This window comes from Scardinius erythrophthalmus (assembly GCF_964197995.2).
Source record: "Scardinius erythrophthalmus genome assembly, chromosome: 9".
NCBI classification, from domain to species: Eukaryota; Metazoa; Chordata; class Actinopteri; order Cypriniformes; family Leuciscidae; genus Scardinius; species Scardinius erythrophthalmus.
In genome coordinates this window covers 21995667-22011420 of record NC_138229.1, presented here as the reverse complement: position 1 = coordinate 22011420, position 15754 = coordinate 21995667, and the positions used below count along the sequence as shown (strand labels likewise).

General features: G+C 37.5%; 2 protein-coding genes across 7 annotated transcripts in view; both read left to right on the top strand.

The window, feature by feature from the left end:
• Positions 1-8075, top strand: part of pde4ca (phosphodiesterase 4C, cAMP-specific a) — a 39457-nt gene extending 31382 nt beyond the window's left edge. For 5 of the 6 annotated variants that reach the window (XM_081374696.1, XM_081374699.1, XM_081374697.1 and 2 more), the window contains 9 exons: positions 1990-2083; positions 2747-2919; positions 3047-3145; positions 3230-3394; positions 3480-3579; positions 3665-3819; positions 3934-4056; positions 4149-4331; positions 5658-8075. In XM_081374696.1, the coding sequence (XP_081230822.1) occupies positions 1990-2083; positions 2747-2919; positions 3047-3145; positions 3230-3394; positions 3480-3579; positions 3665-3819; positions 3934-4056; positions 4149-4331; positions 5658-6149 (1584 nt within the window). In that variant the 3' untranslated portion in view covers positions 6150-8075. Of the gene's footprint in view, positions 1-1098; positions 1453-1989; positions 2084-2746; positions 2920-3046; positions 3146-3229; positions 3395-3479; positions 3580-3664; positions 3820-3933; positions 4057-4148; positions 4332-5657 lie in introns of those variants that run through there. The other variant, XM_081374700.1, reaches the window with a different exon arrangement.
• Positions 8076-8708: 633 nt separating this feature from the next.
• rab3aa (RAB3A, member RAS oncogene family, a) lies at positions 8709-14951 on the top strand. Its single transcript, XM_081373756.1, has 5 exons — positions 8709-8885; positions 10667-10894; positions 11055-11173; positions 12767-12891; positions 13004-14951. The coding sequence occupies exons 2-5, from the start codon at positions 10667-10669 to the stop codon at positions 13192-13194; spliced, it is 663 nt and encodes a 220-aa protein (XP_081229882.1). The 5' UTR covers positions 8709-8885; the 3' UTR covers positions 13195-14951.
• Positions 14952-15754: the final 803 nt, after the last annotated feature.

Sequence of the window (15754 nt, the reverse complement as noted above, 5' to 3'; positions counted from 1 at the left end):
ATACCCGTTCAGCAGTCACCCTGCTCTGGCTGAGGTGTAAAATATACTGTATCTATAAAACTGAGCGTGCAAAAACCATTCAAAGTATTTAGATTTAAATAAAAGTACTGAATTTTATAGATAATTAATATAATACTTTTTGTCATCAAAATTGGCAGTGCCATATTTTGATATTAGATCGGGTAAGAATGGCAAGTCATGGGGCGAGCTAAACTGCTACATATTTAGAGATGTATTTTTAAATTATTTTTTTTTGTTATAAAGTTTTCACTCATGTAAAATAAATACTCTTTTAATAATCAAATATTCCGTGTACACTTATGCACTTCGTTTTGATGAGTTAATGTAATCATAAATAATGAGGATGAATGAAATTGTACATTAACATTTAAAAGTTTTGGTTCAGTAAGATTTTTTATTTTTATTTTTGGAAAGTCTCTTATGCTCACCATGTCTGCATTTATCTGATCAAAAAATATATATTGTGAAATATTATTACAAATTAAAATAGCTGTTTTTTATTTTAAGATCTTTTCAAATTTCCTGTAAAATTGTATTCCTGTGATGGCAAAGCTGAATTTTCAGCATCATTACTCCAGTCTTTAGTATCACATGATCCTTCAGAAATCATTCTAACATGCTGATTTATTGCTCAAGAAACCTTTAGTATTATTAATATAATCAATGTTGAAATCAGATGTGCTGCTTAATATTTTTGTGGAAACCTTTTTTGCAGGATTTTTGATGAATAGAAAGTCACATTTGAACAATTTAATGCATAAATCTTAATGACCCCAAACATTTGAACATCTAAATCAATATACAATATAAATAATAACTGCATGAGTTATAAATATTAATAAAACAGCAGCAACATGGCAATAGATGCAAAGCATGAAGAGGCTTCTAAAGCTTTTCGACTTCAAACCAAGTGCACATGGTGCAGCCCCAGCCCCCTGTATCCACCCCATCCAGCCCCTGCATGTGCTGTGGAGCCGAGAGCCAATCAGAAGCCTCCCCCTGACCCAGTCTCTGTTGCCAAACTCATCTGATTGGCTGGCGAGTGGCAGCGAGTAGGGAGAGAGGGGGCTGCTGGGAGGAGCCTGATCTCTGTGTTTACACATGAATCAGGCAGAGTAGGAGAGCAGAGCATGCGGCAGCGATGCAAACTTGCTCCGGTCAGCGGCACGCGCTCTCAGCCCGCCACAGGTGCAGCCCATGGCAGCTGGAGCTCCCGGTGCTGGGCTGAGCTCTGTGGTGCCGCCACATCATGAGCTGTGGACCGTTAGACTGCTATGGAACCGGGGAGCTCGGGCAATCTGGACCGGAGCACAGAGCGTGTCTGCAGCATGTGCACCGGCCGCAGGGAGCTTCTGTTTTGTTCAAGCTTCATTTGGTGCTGAAATGCCAGACGTCAGTTACTTGCTCTCTTTGTCGTGGATGTATGTTCAGGTAAGGCTCGTGTTGTGATTCTGCACATTCAGCTGTGCACTTTCATTTGGCAGCATCATACTGGGAACAAGCTCTGAAGTTGAGAGGGATGCTCTTGTTGACACTCTATAAATTACAGATGGTGCAGAGTGTTGGTGTGAGGATGTCAGTCTCCTACAGTACTACTGTACATTTGCTGCCTCAGTCGGAAGTGTTTCATTCTGAAACCTTGTGTATGATTACATAATAGCACTACACAGATGAAAGGCACTCCTCCTGCTTGGTCCAGCCCCTAATCGTGGATGCCTGTTGCAGCTGAATGAAGGGCTGTTACCACTCTGAATGCAGCTATATTTAGATCTGAGCATCTAAGTCATGTGATGTTTCACCCCTTAACATTTCTTAATTAAACATGTTGCACATATTTGTAGTTTTGATCTCAAAAGATTCGGTTGGGCTTTGTATGGAAATATCAAAATGAATTGTATGGATTTATTAAAATGAAATACAAGTTGGAGATGCTGATTCTCAAAGTGTACGTGTTTTCTTGTTCTACAGTTCAAAAGGATGCTGAATCGAGAGCTTACCCAGTTGTCAGAGACGAGCAAATCAGGAAACCAGGTCTCAGAGTTCATCTCAAGCACCTTCTTAGGTAAAATCGACTAGTGAAAATCCTTTTTCTTATTTAATACAAATGTTTTTCATTTTATACTATTGGCAAAGCACAAAAATATTATGAATTGTGGAAAAAAATCTTATAAGTATCTAAGATTTTTTTCCCACAATTCATAATATTTTTGTGTTTGCCATATATATATATATATATTTACATATACATTTTTAGCTTTCATTTATTTTTTTATTAATTTTCTATTTTTTTGTTTAACTTTTCTATGTAATATTTATCTTATTTTATTTCAGCTTTATTACGATTAACAAAGACATTTTAATAGTTTTAGTTAACAGTAACAACACTGCTTTAAAAACAACATTCACTCAAGCTGAGATGGACTCCTCAAATCCATGTTATCCAGCATGATTTAAGAATGTCGCGAATGAGAATTTGAGCATGAAGAACATTTTGTGCATCAATGGAAGCAGAAAATGCTGACCTAAAATGGCCAATGTCACAAATTTGCTTCAGATTTGGTTAGTGCCTCAAAATCATTTTACATCATAAGGTTTCTTTGTTTTAAATCTTCAAACTTTCCATTTATTTCCTGGTTTAAATTCTATTTTTTCACAGGTTTTCAGTGCTCATTTAATGAGCTGTGTCATTGTGTGTAGTTATATATAAAATGAATCTGTGTTGCAGAGAAGCAACATGATATGGAGATTATGTCCCCATCAACCAAGGAGAAGGAGAAGAAAAAGCGGCTCATGTCTCAGATCAGTGGAGTGAAGAAACCCACACACAGCTCCAGTGTCGCAGCTTCCAGCATCCCACGCTTTGGCATCAGCACTGACCAGGAAGATCTGCTGGCCAAGGTGAGCTCTCACGCCCAGTAAAACACCCTATCAGCAACTAAAATCACCACAGTTAACATGGAGTTTATCTGCAGTAATTAGAACAAAGTCCAATACTTTTTTAACTGCATCCAACTCCCTTTTGCAGGAGTTAGAAGACTTTGACAAATGGGGTGTGGATATTTTCAAGATATCCAAGTATTCTGGCAACCGACCGCTAACAGTAGCGATGTACACAACATTTCAGGTACAAAATGGGGAACAGAAAACTTCTTGTGTAGTTTTGTTCAAACCATGACAATAACAAGTGTCCTGAACCTGTAATCCACAGGAAAGAGAACTGTTGAAATCCTTTAAAATTCCTGTAGACACATTCATTACCTACATGATGGCATTGGAGGAGAACTATCACTCAGATGTTGCATACCATAACAGCATCCATGCAGCTGACGTGGTCCAGTCCACCAATGTCCTGCTGTCCACCCCTGCCCTGGAGGTTTGTCTCAATCAACTCCCTTTTCATCATCTGCTCATTAGTCTCTGAAGCCAGGCTTTTCATTCGCGGAATTCTGTTTTGCTAGGCTGTATTCACCGACCTTGAGATCTTGGCCGCAATGTTTGCTAGTGCAATACATGACGTGGACCACCCTGGAGTGTCCAACCAGTTCCTCATCAACACAAGTGAGTGGCTACGCCAGAGCAACAGCATCTTGTCATTGTGGTTGCACACTGTGTTGTTTACTAAGAGCCTAATACTTTTCTTCAGACTCAGAGTTGGCTCTTATGTACAACGATTCCTCTGTTCTGGAGAACCACCACCTGGCTGTTGGCTTCAAACTGCTGCAGGAAGAAAACTGTGACATTTTCCAGAACCTGACCAAGAAACAGAGGCAGTCTCTACGCAAAATGGTCATTGACATGGTGAGGAAATGGAGGCAATGACAAATCTGTGAGGCTATGATGAAGAGGTCCATGCCTGAGAACTACAATCAACACGTGGTTTTATTTATTTGTCGTGTATTTAACTCCTTACAGGTACTAGCCACTGATATGTCAAAGCATATGAACCTGTTAGCGGATCTCAAGACCATGGTAGAGACCAAGAAGGTGACAAGTCTGGGTGTGCTATTGTTAGACAACTATTCTGATCGCATACAGGTATACTTTCAGCTTTCGTGGCACAAAGCCATTTTATACTGATACAAATTAAAAGTCCATAATTAAAAATGTATGGTTAATCAAATGCTTAGGTTCTTCAGAACATGGTGCATTGCGCTGACCTGAGCAACCCAACGAAGCCCCTGGAGCTGTACCGTCAGTGGACCGATCGCATCATGGTGGAGTTTTTTACTCAGGGGGACCGAGAGAGAGACAAGGGCATGGAGATCAGCCCCATGTGTGATAAGCACAATGCTTCCATTGAGAAATCACAGGTGAGTGAGGGGAAAATGATAGGCCACAAACAGTCTTTGAAGACTTCGGGCCTCATTTTGTTATTTAGATTCATCTATAGCTTTTTTTAAATTATAATATAATATAATAATATAAAATATAAATATATTATATTGTAATAATAAAATATATGTAGTAATAGAAATCTGTGTTGTTAAAAATCATTTATGTCAATTGAAATAAAATAAAATGTAAGATGAAAAACCTAACATTAAAAACCAAAACGACAATTACAAATGCTGCTTTGGCAACTAATTAAAATAAAATAAGTTGTTATTTATCTAAACTGATGTACAATTAATTAAAGCTAAACAGAAATCTAAAACAAAACAAATATTAAACAAATGTACATAAAAAACTTAACTTAAACTTAAAAATATAAAATGTAAATTAAAAGTTTTTAAAAATATTAATGCATACTATAATAATACTAAAATAACACTGATTCCCGATCAGCACTCTGGAGGACCATAATAAAAATAGTATATAAAGTGTGTATATGTATATTTGTGTGTGTGTGTGTGTGTGTGTGTGTGTGTGTGTGTGTGTGTGTGTGTGTGTGTGTGTGTGTGTGTGTGTGTGTGTGTACACACAGATAGATTAATATTATATAAAGCTAAAAATAGATATTATGAAATTTGATATATCCATATATGTTATCCATCTATATATATAAATATACAGCTCTGAAAAAAGACCACTGCAAAAAATCAGTTTCTTTGGTTTTACTATTTATAGGTATGTGTTTGGGTAAAATTGAAAAAAAAAAATTATATATATATATATTATATAACCTACTGACAACATTTTTCCCAAATTCCAAATAGAAATATTGTCATTTAGAGCATTTATTTGCAGAAACCGACAACTGGTCAAAATAACAAAAAAGATGCAATGTTTTCAGACACTGTAATTTTACCACAGGACGTCTGTAATATTAATGGCCAATTTGCACGGTAGTAAAACTAGCAGAAGTGGAAAGGGTAACTTGATTTGCGCATCACCGCCACCTTCCTGGTGTCGTTTTCTGCAAATAAATGCTCTAAATGACTATATTTTTGTTTGGAATTTGGGAGAAATGTTGTCAGTAATTTATAGAATAAAACAAAAATGTTAATTTTACCCAAACACATACCTATAAATAGTAAAACCAGAGAAAGTGATAATTTTGCAGTGGTATCTTAATTCTTTTCCAGAGCTGTACATTAGGGATACTAATTAACATGAGTACCAACACTTGTATACGATTATTAGTGAAAATCCACTTTTTGTAGAATCATATTGACTGTGTATGCTTCATCCATCAGGTGGGCTTTATCGACTACATCGTGCACCCACTGTGGGAGACCTGGGCGGATCTGGTTCACCCTGATGCCCAGGAGATTCTCGACACGCTGGAGGACAATCGTGAGTGGTACCAGAGCATGATCCCTCACAGTCCCACTTCCACCCCTGAGGAAAAGGGCGGTGTGGTTGGGATGGGAGCGATGGGTGGAGGCATCGCCTCAGCGGGGGAGAAATTCCAATTCGAACTGACCTTAGAAGAGGAAGGGGAGTCTGACGTTGAAAGTCCGGTGGACGAAGAATTCACCACCATTGCACAGGATTCCTCCTGGACAGATCCAGAAAGCAAACATCCGTCTTCAGCTCCCCGCACACATCACACCAACCTGACCGCCCGCTCCCCTGGCTGCAGGACAATGTCTTTTAAGATTGGTGAGCCACCAGACAGTGAAGATGAAGATAGAGAACTTGACCAAGAAGGGAAAAGCGTATCGTGCCTGCGCCTGGGAACATAACACTAGTGCACTTTTTCGTTTAGTTTTCGTTTTCTTTCGAACCTCTTCTTCACCACCTCCCTATCCCTCTCCATCCCGTTCTTAGCTTCCTCGGGCAGAGGCGACGCAGTGCAGGAGAGCAAAGGATAGGTAGGAAAGCTTCCATGGGACGTTTTTTTTACACAGTAGTCACCTTGCACTGGAGAGAGCTCCTACTCTACAGACTGTCAAACCATGAAGCTTTCTTAAAACGTTTTCAACAGTTTCATGACTTTGGGATGCTGGAAACTGCCTGTGTTATATGGACTCAAAAGTCTTCCTGTGACATCCCAGGTTTAAAGTTAACAAACAAGTGGACCTTTGAGAGCCGCCCGAACATATTGATTGATAAACAGGACACTTTTTATGTGAGACTTATGTGCACTAAAATGTTTTTTAAAAGATACACTGTTGACTTAAAGCTGGTCTATTCTTAGCTGAACAAAAACAACCTAACCTTAACACAACAGAACATCTCAGGATTCAAAGAAACGATTGCTTTCATGTAGCAAACAGCTTGAGGGTACCCACATAGTGACCGCCGTCTTCCTTGGATCGCTAAAAAAATCTGTAGACTGAAGTCGAGCCATGATTGTGATCTTTTGTATTTGTATGTGACGCCACCTAGTGCTTAATAGTGGAACTGGAGCCACATTTATAGGATTTACCACTCCAGCTGAACACCATGGCTTTGTATTGTTGTTCCTTTGCACAGATGATACTCATTTGACTATTATAATTTTAACTTAAAACCCTTCTCACATTTATTTGTAGTATTGCTGCTTTAATTTATGACATTCACATGGTTTACATATGCTTCTCGTTTATTTTTCTATTCTGCTTCATCCAAAGCATGAGCGTAAGCATTAATACGTTGTATGTCACTGTTTTAAATCGGCTTGCTTAGGTAGCACTTTAGAGATATCTTTGTCATTACCAAACGTTGCTCCATCATTAAGGGCTGGAGTCATTATTAGCGTACAGAAGACTATGATTGGCTGTGGTCAGCAGGGTAACCAGCATGTGTACGTACCCTGTAAGGTGGTCTCTTGAAGGCTGAGCTAGAACGGAAACCCACGTTAGCTGTGAAGGAAGTGATCGGTGTCCTTAAACCACATGTGTACTTTCTCTCTGTTTCTGTGCTGGTCACACTGAAAAATATGAGGTATATTACCATCTGTACAAATGTATGTCTAAACAGAAGTGAGCACTTTGTTCTAAAACAAGAGCTGAGCGCTGCAAGAGAAATTCAGTTGTCTAACTACACTAAAGCCAAAGTTTGTTTTCTGTGCCAGACCTTTTATGTTCTTTGGTTTTTGGCGATTGATCAGTGCTCTGCTCTTCACAGGGACATAGCCAATGACAGTACAAGTGCCAAGCAAGCATGATCCATGCTGTACTGTAATTTCCATTGTGCCACTGGCTAATTTCCATCAATGACATCTACTACTGTCAGTAACATACTGATTGGATAATTTAGTTGTCTTTCTTCTTTATTCAAAACTGTTGTTTTGTCAAGCTGACATTTTATTTAAGATTATTCATGATAAATAACAGGTTTCATAAGTCTTTCTGAAAGACTTTTTTTGTGTGTCCTTTTTATACCATGGTATGAATTTTAATATTGGAGACAGTGAATCTTTGTATGTAAACGGGGCTTTTAATTATTGGCTATATGTTCATCTTAATGTCAGTCTGTGCTTTTAACAGCAATGTTTCGTGTGGTGAAAGAAATGCTGAGTGGCCATGCAAAGTTTCGCCTGACTATACAACGCACACCTGTGTTTGGTCTCATTCTGTCGCAGATCTGACAATCCCAACAGTACTGTTTACCACTACAATGCTGTTACTAATGTTGCTGTGATTGTTTTCCTGTTCCCAATGCCAATAAACAAAGAAATATTAGTTAGCCGGACTCTTTGTGTTATATGGAAGGCAGCCCATTTTTGCCACATGATAAAAAACCCTGCTTTGGTAAATAATAATGATGACATAAAAAGTCACAATTATGAAAAAACTCAATTGTAACAAGTTGAAATTATGGAATCATAACCATAATTATGACATCAGAAAGTCAAATAATTAAGATAATTGAGAAATAATAGTCGGAATTATGACATAAAAGGTCAAAACTGTTTCTCACATAATTTCAAACTTTTGTCATAACTTCATTACTTCAACTTTGATGTATTCAACTTATATGAATTAAGACTTTTCATTGAAATGATGAACTGTGCAAAATTATTATGAAATGGGCTTCCCTGATATTAAACAAAAACGTCTAAAAAGTCTATAAAAATAACCCCTGGTTTCACAGACAAGGTTAAGCTAGTCCCAGACTAAAATGCATGTTTGAGCTGTTTTAACTGAAAGCAACTTGCACTGACATATGTCCTTAAAATATGTCAGTGCTTTTCTAAGGCACGTTTATAAAAGCTACTTAAATGTCCTAATTGAACTATGGCATAATCCTGGCTTAATCTAAACCCTGTCTGTGAAACCGGGCCTACAAATCTGAAAAGTCTTATTGCTTCTTCATGCATCCAGAAGACAGCTAAGTCGCTAAGGTGACCGAGCGAGCGTGTGATTAGCTCATCCACATGTCAATCATTGTTTAGCCCCGCCCCCAGCTGACTCCCGACGAGTGACGAAAGCACGAGCGCAGGTGCACAGGCTGGGAACTGCATCCAAACCACACCAAATAAACCTCCTCTTACGGTAAGATGGGCTTTCTTTACCAACACCATGACGCTTAATCTTGCTTTTATTTCGAAATGATCCAAGAAGTCGCATAGAAACGTTAGTAAATCAGTGGTTTTAATTTAAAAACGACGTAACCTACATTTGACATCGCTAAGTGGGGTGGCTCATAAACAGCCTCTGCTGTATAATAATCCATCGCTGCATGCTAAAACGTTTCAACTGGCTTTTGACACTCAGCACTCTGTCGCTCGCCAGCAGTTATGATGGATGCTATCTGTTTGTTTGATCGATGCGGCGTTAGTCACTCACTGACCCGAATGAAAATGGAAATCAGTCCGTGTGTTAAGCGGATAGATGCTAACCAGAGCTCTATGGACTTAACCATTATCAGCCACACAGCAGCCAGCAGACTCGCTCACACAGGCTGCCGTTTATTGTGAACGTAGCAGCACTTCTCAAACGCAACGGTTTCCTGCTCCTATCTTGTAACGTTACGCCAAGCCTGAACCATATGTTTGAATTTAGCCTTGATGTGTCTGCTCAGTTGGCCTGATTAATTACGGACTGAATAAACCTGAAATGAACATTCAGAGGTTTGTTTTTCCCTATATGGGAAGGAAACCCCTTGGTCTTCCTCTAGAAAATGGAAATATATTTTCATAATCTTCCCCTGACAACGTCGTGTGCTCAGTTCCTGACAGCCAGCTAAGCACAGGGTTTAGCCGGCACAAAACCTTTAAAATCCCTGGCTACACTGACTGCCTAGCTCAATCTAGAAGGATACAGGGATAGTGCCAGTTACACCCTTTATTCGCTTTGAATTTGAATTGTGATTCAGCAAACAGACTGAATAGGAAAACATATTTGTTTTCAATACATACACATTGCCAGGAACCGTTTCTGATGCCATTGTGCAATATTGAATCGTACAGTATATGAATAATCAACTTTGTCAGTTGTGCTATTGCTTCCATGGTAAATATCTGGAGAAGACACGAGAAGGACTTCAGTTTAGTTTATGGGAAAGACACAATATCCTGCAGACAGTTACTTGTTTCTACTTTTCAGTTGTGCAAATCAATTTTTTCTGTGTTCAATAAAAATAACCTGCTCTCATAAATGGTGTGGCTTTGTTAATCTGCTTACCATATTGTTTATTATTCAGAGAGAATATGAAATGGGTCAGTCCATCTCAAGTTGTCCAAAAAATAATGCTGTTGGTTGCTTGATCATTTTACATTTTTTCAAATGTATTTTTTTTTATTGATTGATTACCTCTATGAATTAGTATTGCAAAACCAGCTGTTTTTTTATTTATATTACTTTAACCATAGAAACTGTCTAAAATGCTGCATTTTTATTATGTTTATACATCTGTTCATTTATCAATACACATGAGTATCCCCCCCCCCAGATTTCTAATAGCCCTAGTTCTGTAACCAGTGGAATCTCAAATTCACATTTATTTAACATCACATTTATTAATTTAGCAGACGATAAAAATATCATAAAGGACTTATATCTGTGAAAAATTCAGGTTCCTTTCTGGTCCACCACCAGAGACAATTAGCCAAATTTTTTTCTTAATTGCACTTTTCTTAATTGCACTCTTCCCCATAAAAAAAAAAAAAAATTAAAAGAAGAATGCACATTATACTTAACAAGGTACCCCTTAAGAAGGATTTAGGACTGAGACTCAAAGGCTGTGTCATGTTGATTTGAATATAATACTGTTATTATGTACGGTATGACAATAAAATAGCGATTTTAAGAATGACCTTCTTTTGTTGTTGCAGATGGCCTCAGCAAATGATGCTCGATATGGACAAAAAGAGTCTACGGATCAGAACTTTGATTACATGTTTAAGATCCTGATCATTGGTAACAGCAGTGTTGGAAAAACCAGTTTCCTTTTCCGCTATGCTGACGACTCCTTCACACCCGCTTTTGTCAGCACTGTCGGCATAGACTTCAAAGTGAAGACCATCTATCGGAATGACAAGAGGATAAAGCTCCAAATATGGGTGAGGAGTTTATCCAAAGCATCCTTTAATTTTCATTTAATTTTTCTTTCTGCTTGAGTCTTAAGTTTTGATTTGAGATGCATATCATTGATTTTGGTTAAGGGGTGTTTTATTAATAGAAACCACAAGACATTTTCATTCCAACTATTGTATATTTCAGGACACTGCTGGGCAGGAAAGGTACAGGACCATCACCACTGCATACTATCGTGGCGCTATGGGTTTCATTCTTATGTATGACATCACCAACGAGGATTCCTTTAATGCCGTTCAGGACTGGTACGATAGTGCTTGTTTTGTCTGTATTTCATCAAATTTACACATTTGCAAAGATATGACTTAGTTTATGTCAAAATGCAGCCTGTCCTGAGACCATACACTATATATTTGCATCAACCTGGTGTGATGTGATATGGTTCAAGCCACTAGTAATTTATCCACAGTTTGCACACTGAACACAAAATTGCTACACATGACACGATCACAGCGAGTCCAAACATCTGTGATGTTTAAAGTTGGCATGAAATGAAAATTCACCCTGCCTATTTTCTTAATGAATGTTAATAATCTTATTGTGAACGATTCTTCCTTGTGTATATATATGTTTCTTTTTTCTTTCTTTTTTTTCAATTTTGACTTCACCTAATGTTTTGATAAAAATTTTACAAATCAGTCTTTCGGTGGAACGAAACAACTTCTATCTGGTGACGTATGGTGGGGTTCTCCAGTCATTTAGTATTTAGTCCGCTTAAACCCCGTCACTCCACAATCGACTGCAAGCTTGCATTTATCTACCTTTACATCTCAAAATCCAATGAAAAACAATGGATAGAACCATGTCCCTGTCCTACTTTTTTATTTTACTTGAATTAATTATACTTAGATGTACCTCACAATACAGAAGAAAAGATCTGGCGCTACATCCATTTTGTCGGGAATTGAATACGTGGAGCGGGATTTTGGAAAGTAAACTTCGCGCATGTACAGTAGAGGGCGCAGCCCAAACCTTTCAGCTGTTCTGCCATTCTGGATCGCTGAAGAATAGGATGCAAGGAAAAGAAAGTTCACGGTTACTTCAGCAGTGAAGTAACTTCAATAAGTAATTTTTGCTTATTGTTATGGTTGAATTGGATCATCGAAGGTCAGCAGCAAAGACATTAATAAAGTGAGATTAAATACATAAATAAATAATATGTTTAATTTAACACATTAATTATTGCCGGTGTTTGTAATATAATACTGAATCTGTTTTTGTACACATTTAGTCTAGAACTACAATAACCATCATGTTCACACAACTCTTTTGCGCATTAATCATGATTTCACTCAACATGGGGACAGAAGAGCTGTCAGTCAATAAATGGGAAAACAAAGTAACTTGCATGACTTTTTTTGAAAAATTAACTGATATTTTGTTGTAAATTTGAAAGTAATGCGTTACTTTACTAATTACTTGAAAAAAGTAATCTGATTACGTAACTTGCGTTACTTAATGCATTATAACCGAAAATGCATAGAACCAAACAACGCTAAAATATCATGGCGCTTTTCGTGGTTGCAGCTGGTTCCTATCACTTATTACTTTACCATGTCATGACTGGTACACAAGGACACAATGTCAAAAGCGTTTAGTTTATGTGCCTTTTTAAATGGAAATTATCTGGTTTTTATTATTATATATATATATATATATATATATATATATATATATATATATATATATATATATATATATATATATATATATATATATATATATATATATATTTTTTTTTAATTTTTTTTTATTTTTTTATTATTATTATTTATTTAATTACAGTTGTAATTAGGCGGTTAAAATGCTTTTTCCTAATGACCTCTCATTGTTCTTAGGTCCACCCAGATTAAGACATATTCATGGGACAATGCTCAAGTGCTGCTGGTGGGAAATAAGTGTGACATGGAAGACGAGAGAGTGGTTGCTTCAGAGAGGGGAAGACAGCTGTCCGAACAGTTAGGTGAGTTTTCCTGAACAGTGTTTTTTACACTTTTGCGTCTAACAAGATTTTTTCATATGCAGGATGTTTTCCTATAGCTCTCATTTAAATTTGAGGCTTTTGACTATCACAGGCTTTGAGTATTTTGAGGCCAGTGCCAAGGACAACATCAACGTGAAGCAGGCATTTGAGCGTCTGGTGGACATAATCTGTGACAGGATGTCAGAGAACGTGGATTCGGCGGATCCGTCCGTCATCGGAAACAAGCAGGGCCCTCAGCTAAATGAGCAGCCGCAACGCTCCAACAAGGACTGTGCTTGCTAAGGGTCGCTTTCAAACTCTCAACCATTCCCCTGCAGACTGAACAATGGACCGCTCTACGAAGGAAGGCTTTGGTAAGAGAAGAGCTGATGGGATGTCACTTCTCTCTGTCACTTTTGCGAGGTTGGCATCAGCGCATTTGTGTTTTTCTGATTATGTTGGTATCGGTAGCCAATGCTCCTCTCATTTCTTAATAATTTAACTGAATCTTTATAGTACTTTTTGACTATATTTCTGAATAATTAGATGTATATTTTGTGTCAAATGAATTCCAACGTGAAATGTTCATGAGCATTTTTATGTTTGTTTTGGGTTTCGTCAAAGTCAAATTTACACAAATATCCCGAATACATTGCCAAGAGATATTTTATTCTTTTCTAAACCGACCAATATGTAGTTGGGACTGTATACAGACTGTTGTGTGGAAACCATCAGCATAAAGGCTCATCCCAAGATTCAAAGTTTGAATGAATCCTACGCTTGAATATTTCGTAAAGTACTGTTTCGCTCTTATTTATTTTTTTAAATTAAAGAGTGAAAACTGAATGAAACACTCATTTACTCCCTATTACTTTTAAATAACAGCAGGTGTATTTTGTAAAACATATTATATTAGTAAAAATGGTATATGTGTAATAATAGATGTAATTAGGAGGAAATAACTATGATGTGCTTAATTGCTTCTTGTTTTTGTAATATGAAGGAATTAATGAATTTAAGTGTTTTTTCAGTTACATGTTCTGCTTTTACTCCGGTTCCTACACATAGTCTACTCAAACTCCCCATTTTACCATGAAGTAAAAAGTGAGTGTTTGTGTGCATGTTAGTATGCCATCCTAGTGTAGATATTTAGTTTCTACAGGCTGAAAACACAATGATACTTTAATAAGAGAAACTTCATCAAATAATAGCAGCTAATGTGTTTCTGGACAATATTATATTTTGAAAAGACAGGCATCGGAAAACCTACAAATACTGCAAATATATTAATTAGTTACCAGGTTGAATATGCACCAGTTATTGATCATGCGTGTCAGTTAAATCACTAGATTGTTAATTGTTATTAAATATGTTAATTTACTGCTTTATTTATTGCTTATTTATTTAAATGCGTTTTATTGGTGTACGTGTTCTGCGTTAGATCAAGAGGACTACTGCTATTCTTATAAAACAGGCCTGAAACGCTGAAATGTCTCACTTTTATAAATCAGTTTTAAACACAAAAGAGGATGAATGATTGAAAACCTCATGTGCTGATTATTCCCTATGCAATTCAGAAGCTTTGTTATACCAAATAGTCACTGGATATGTGGTGTTTATAAGGTGCGTAATTTATACCTCCTGTTTACAGTCCGTCCTAAACAAATAGCAAACCATTGGGATTTACGTGGTTTTTTTTTATACAGAGAAGTTTGACACTAGTACGCTTTATAGGGAGAGTAATCACTGTTAAAGTACAAGTTATAAAACTTAGTTTGAAAGGCAGAAGTTTTGGTTTTGATACTCGTTTTGTTGTCGGGCAGTTTGAGTTTTGTTCGTTTGTTTTGTAAATTATACAATAGTTCTCCCATTCCCACACTATGACACAAGAAAAGAAAACTTAATGGATATACGTCATATAATGCTGTTTTTCACCCTGAGAGTGAATGGGTAGAATAAACCACTGTATTAGCAACTGATATAAGCAGGACGAGTTTTATTCTGAATGAAATGGCCACTTGCATCTGTTTGAGTTAAATAAAAAGCTATGTTTGAATCCTATTGTGACTTACTGTCATTGGTATTGACCTGTGACCTCCTTTGAGATGTAATTGGGGCTGCTGCTGGACAAACGGATGCCCAAAGGTGCGATGTCGGTTTTTTTAGAATGATCACTTTGCTTAGTTTATATTGAATGTGTATTATGTCGTATGAAACAACCAAGAGTTTGAGACACACTCTTGTATCTTCAGATTAATTATTTTTTGATGAATGACAAGTACACAGATGCTAAACGAAGAGAGTCTTGGGAATTGAAATCAGCCACGTGCTAAACGTACTGTATAAATCGCCTTCTTTCCGAGCCTCGTCACATAATCTAAACATTTTCTCAGAAAGATCAAATAGCCATTGAGATCCGCACAGATTCATGGATGAACGTTGCAGTGAACTTACAAGTGGAGGCCTACAGAAACCTGTTACAACAAACGCTCTGCGTTATATTACAACTTGTATGTTCATGGATAATACCGCTGATGTCTATGGCATTTGTGATGGACAGATGAGGATGTCATCCACAGCGGATCTTTTGCAGTGTAACAGGAGTTTTTTGGAAGTTTCTTGGGGACAGCATGATTCTTTAATCTGTATGGATGGGTGTTCTTCTGTCGTGGAGGACGGTTATACACACTCGACTCCAACGGAAGAGCTTTACACCACACAGAAGGGACAGATACGAGGAGAAAGGCTTATGTTCGACGGCTCGAACGCAGATAGACCAGAGATCAATCTGAACACGAACATGTCGAGGTTCACCTGCCAGTGGCTGGAGCGACAGTGCTGTGAGAAAACCTACTGCACAATG

Excerpts from the sequence above, each read along its gene's own strand:
- rab3aa (XM_081373756.1), top strand. The coding sequence starts at position 10,667 with ATGGCCTCAGCAAATGATGCTCGATATGGACAAAAAGAGTCTACGGAT. Across the intron at positions 10,895-11,054 it reads GGATAAAGCTCCAAATATGG|GACACTGCTGGGCAGGAAAG; the intron begins GTGAGGAGTTTA and ends TGTATATTTCAG. Across the intron at positions 12,892-13,003 it reads ACAGCTGTCCGAACAGTTAG|GCTTTGAGTATTTTGAGGCC; the intron begins GTGAGTTTTCCT and ends TGACTATCACAG.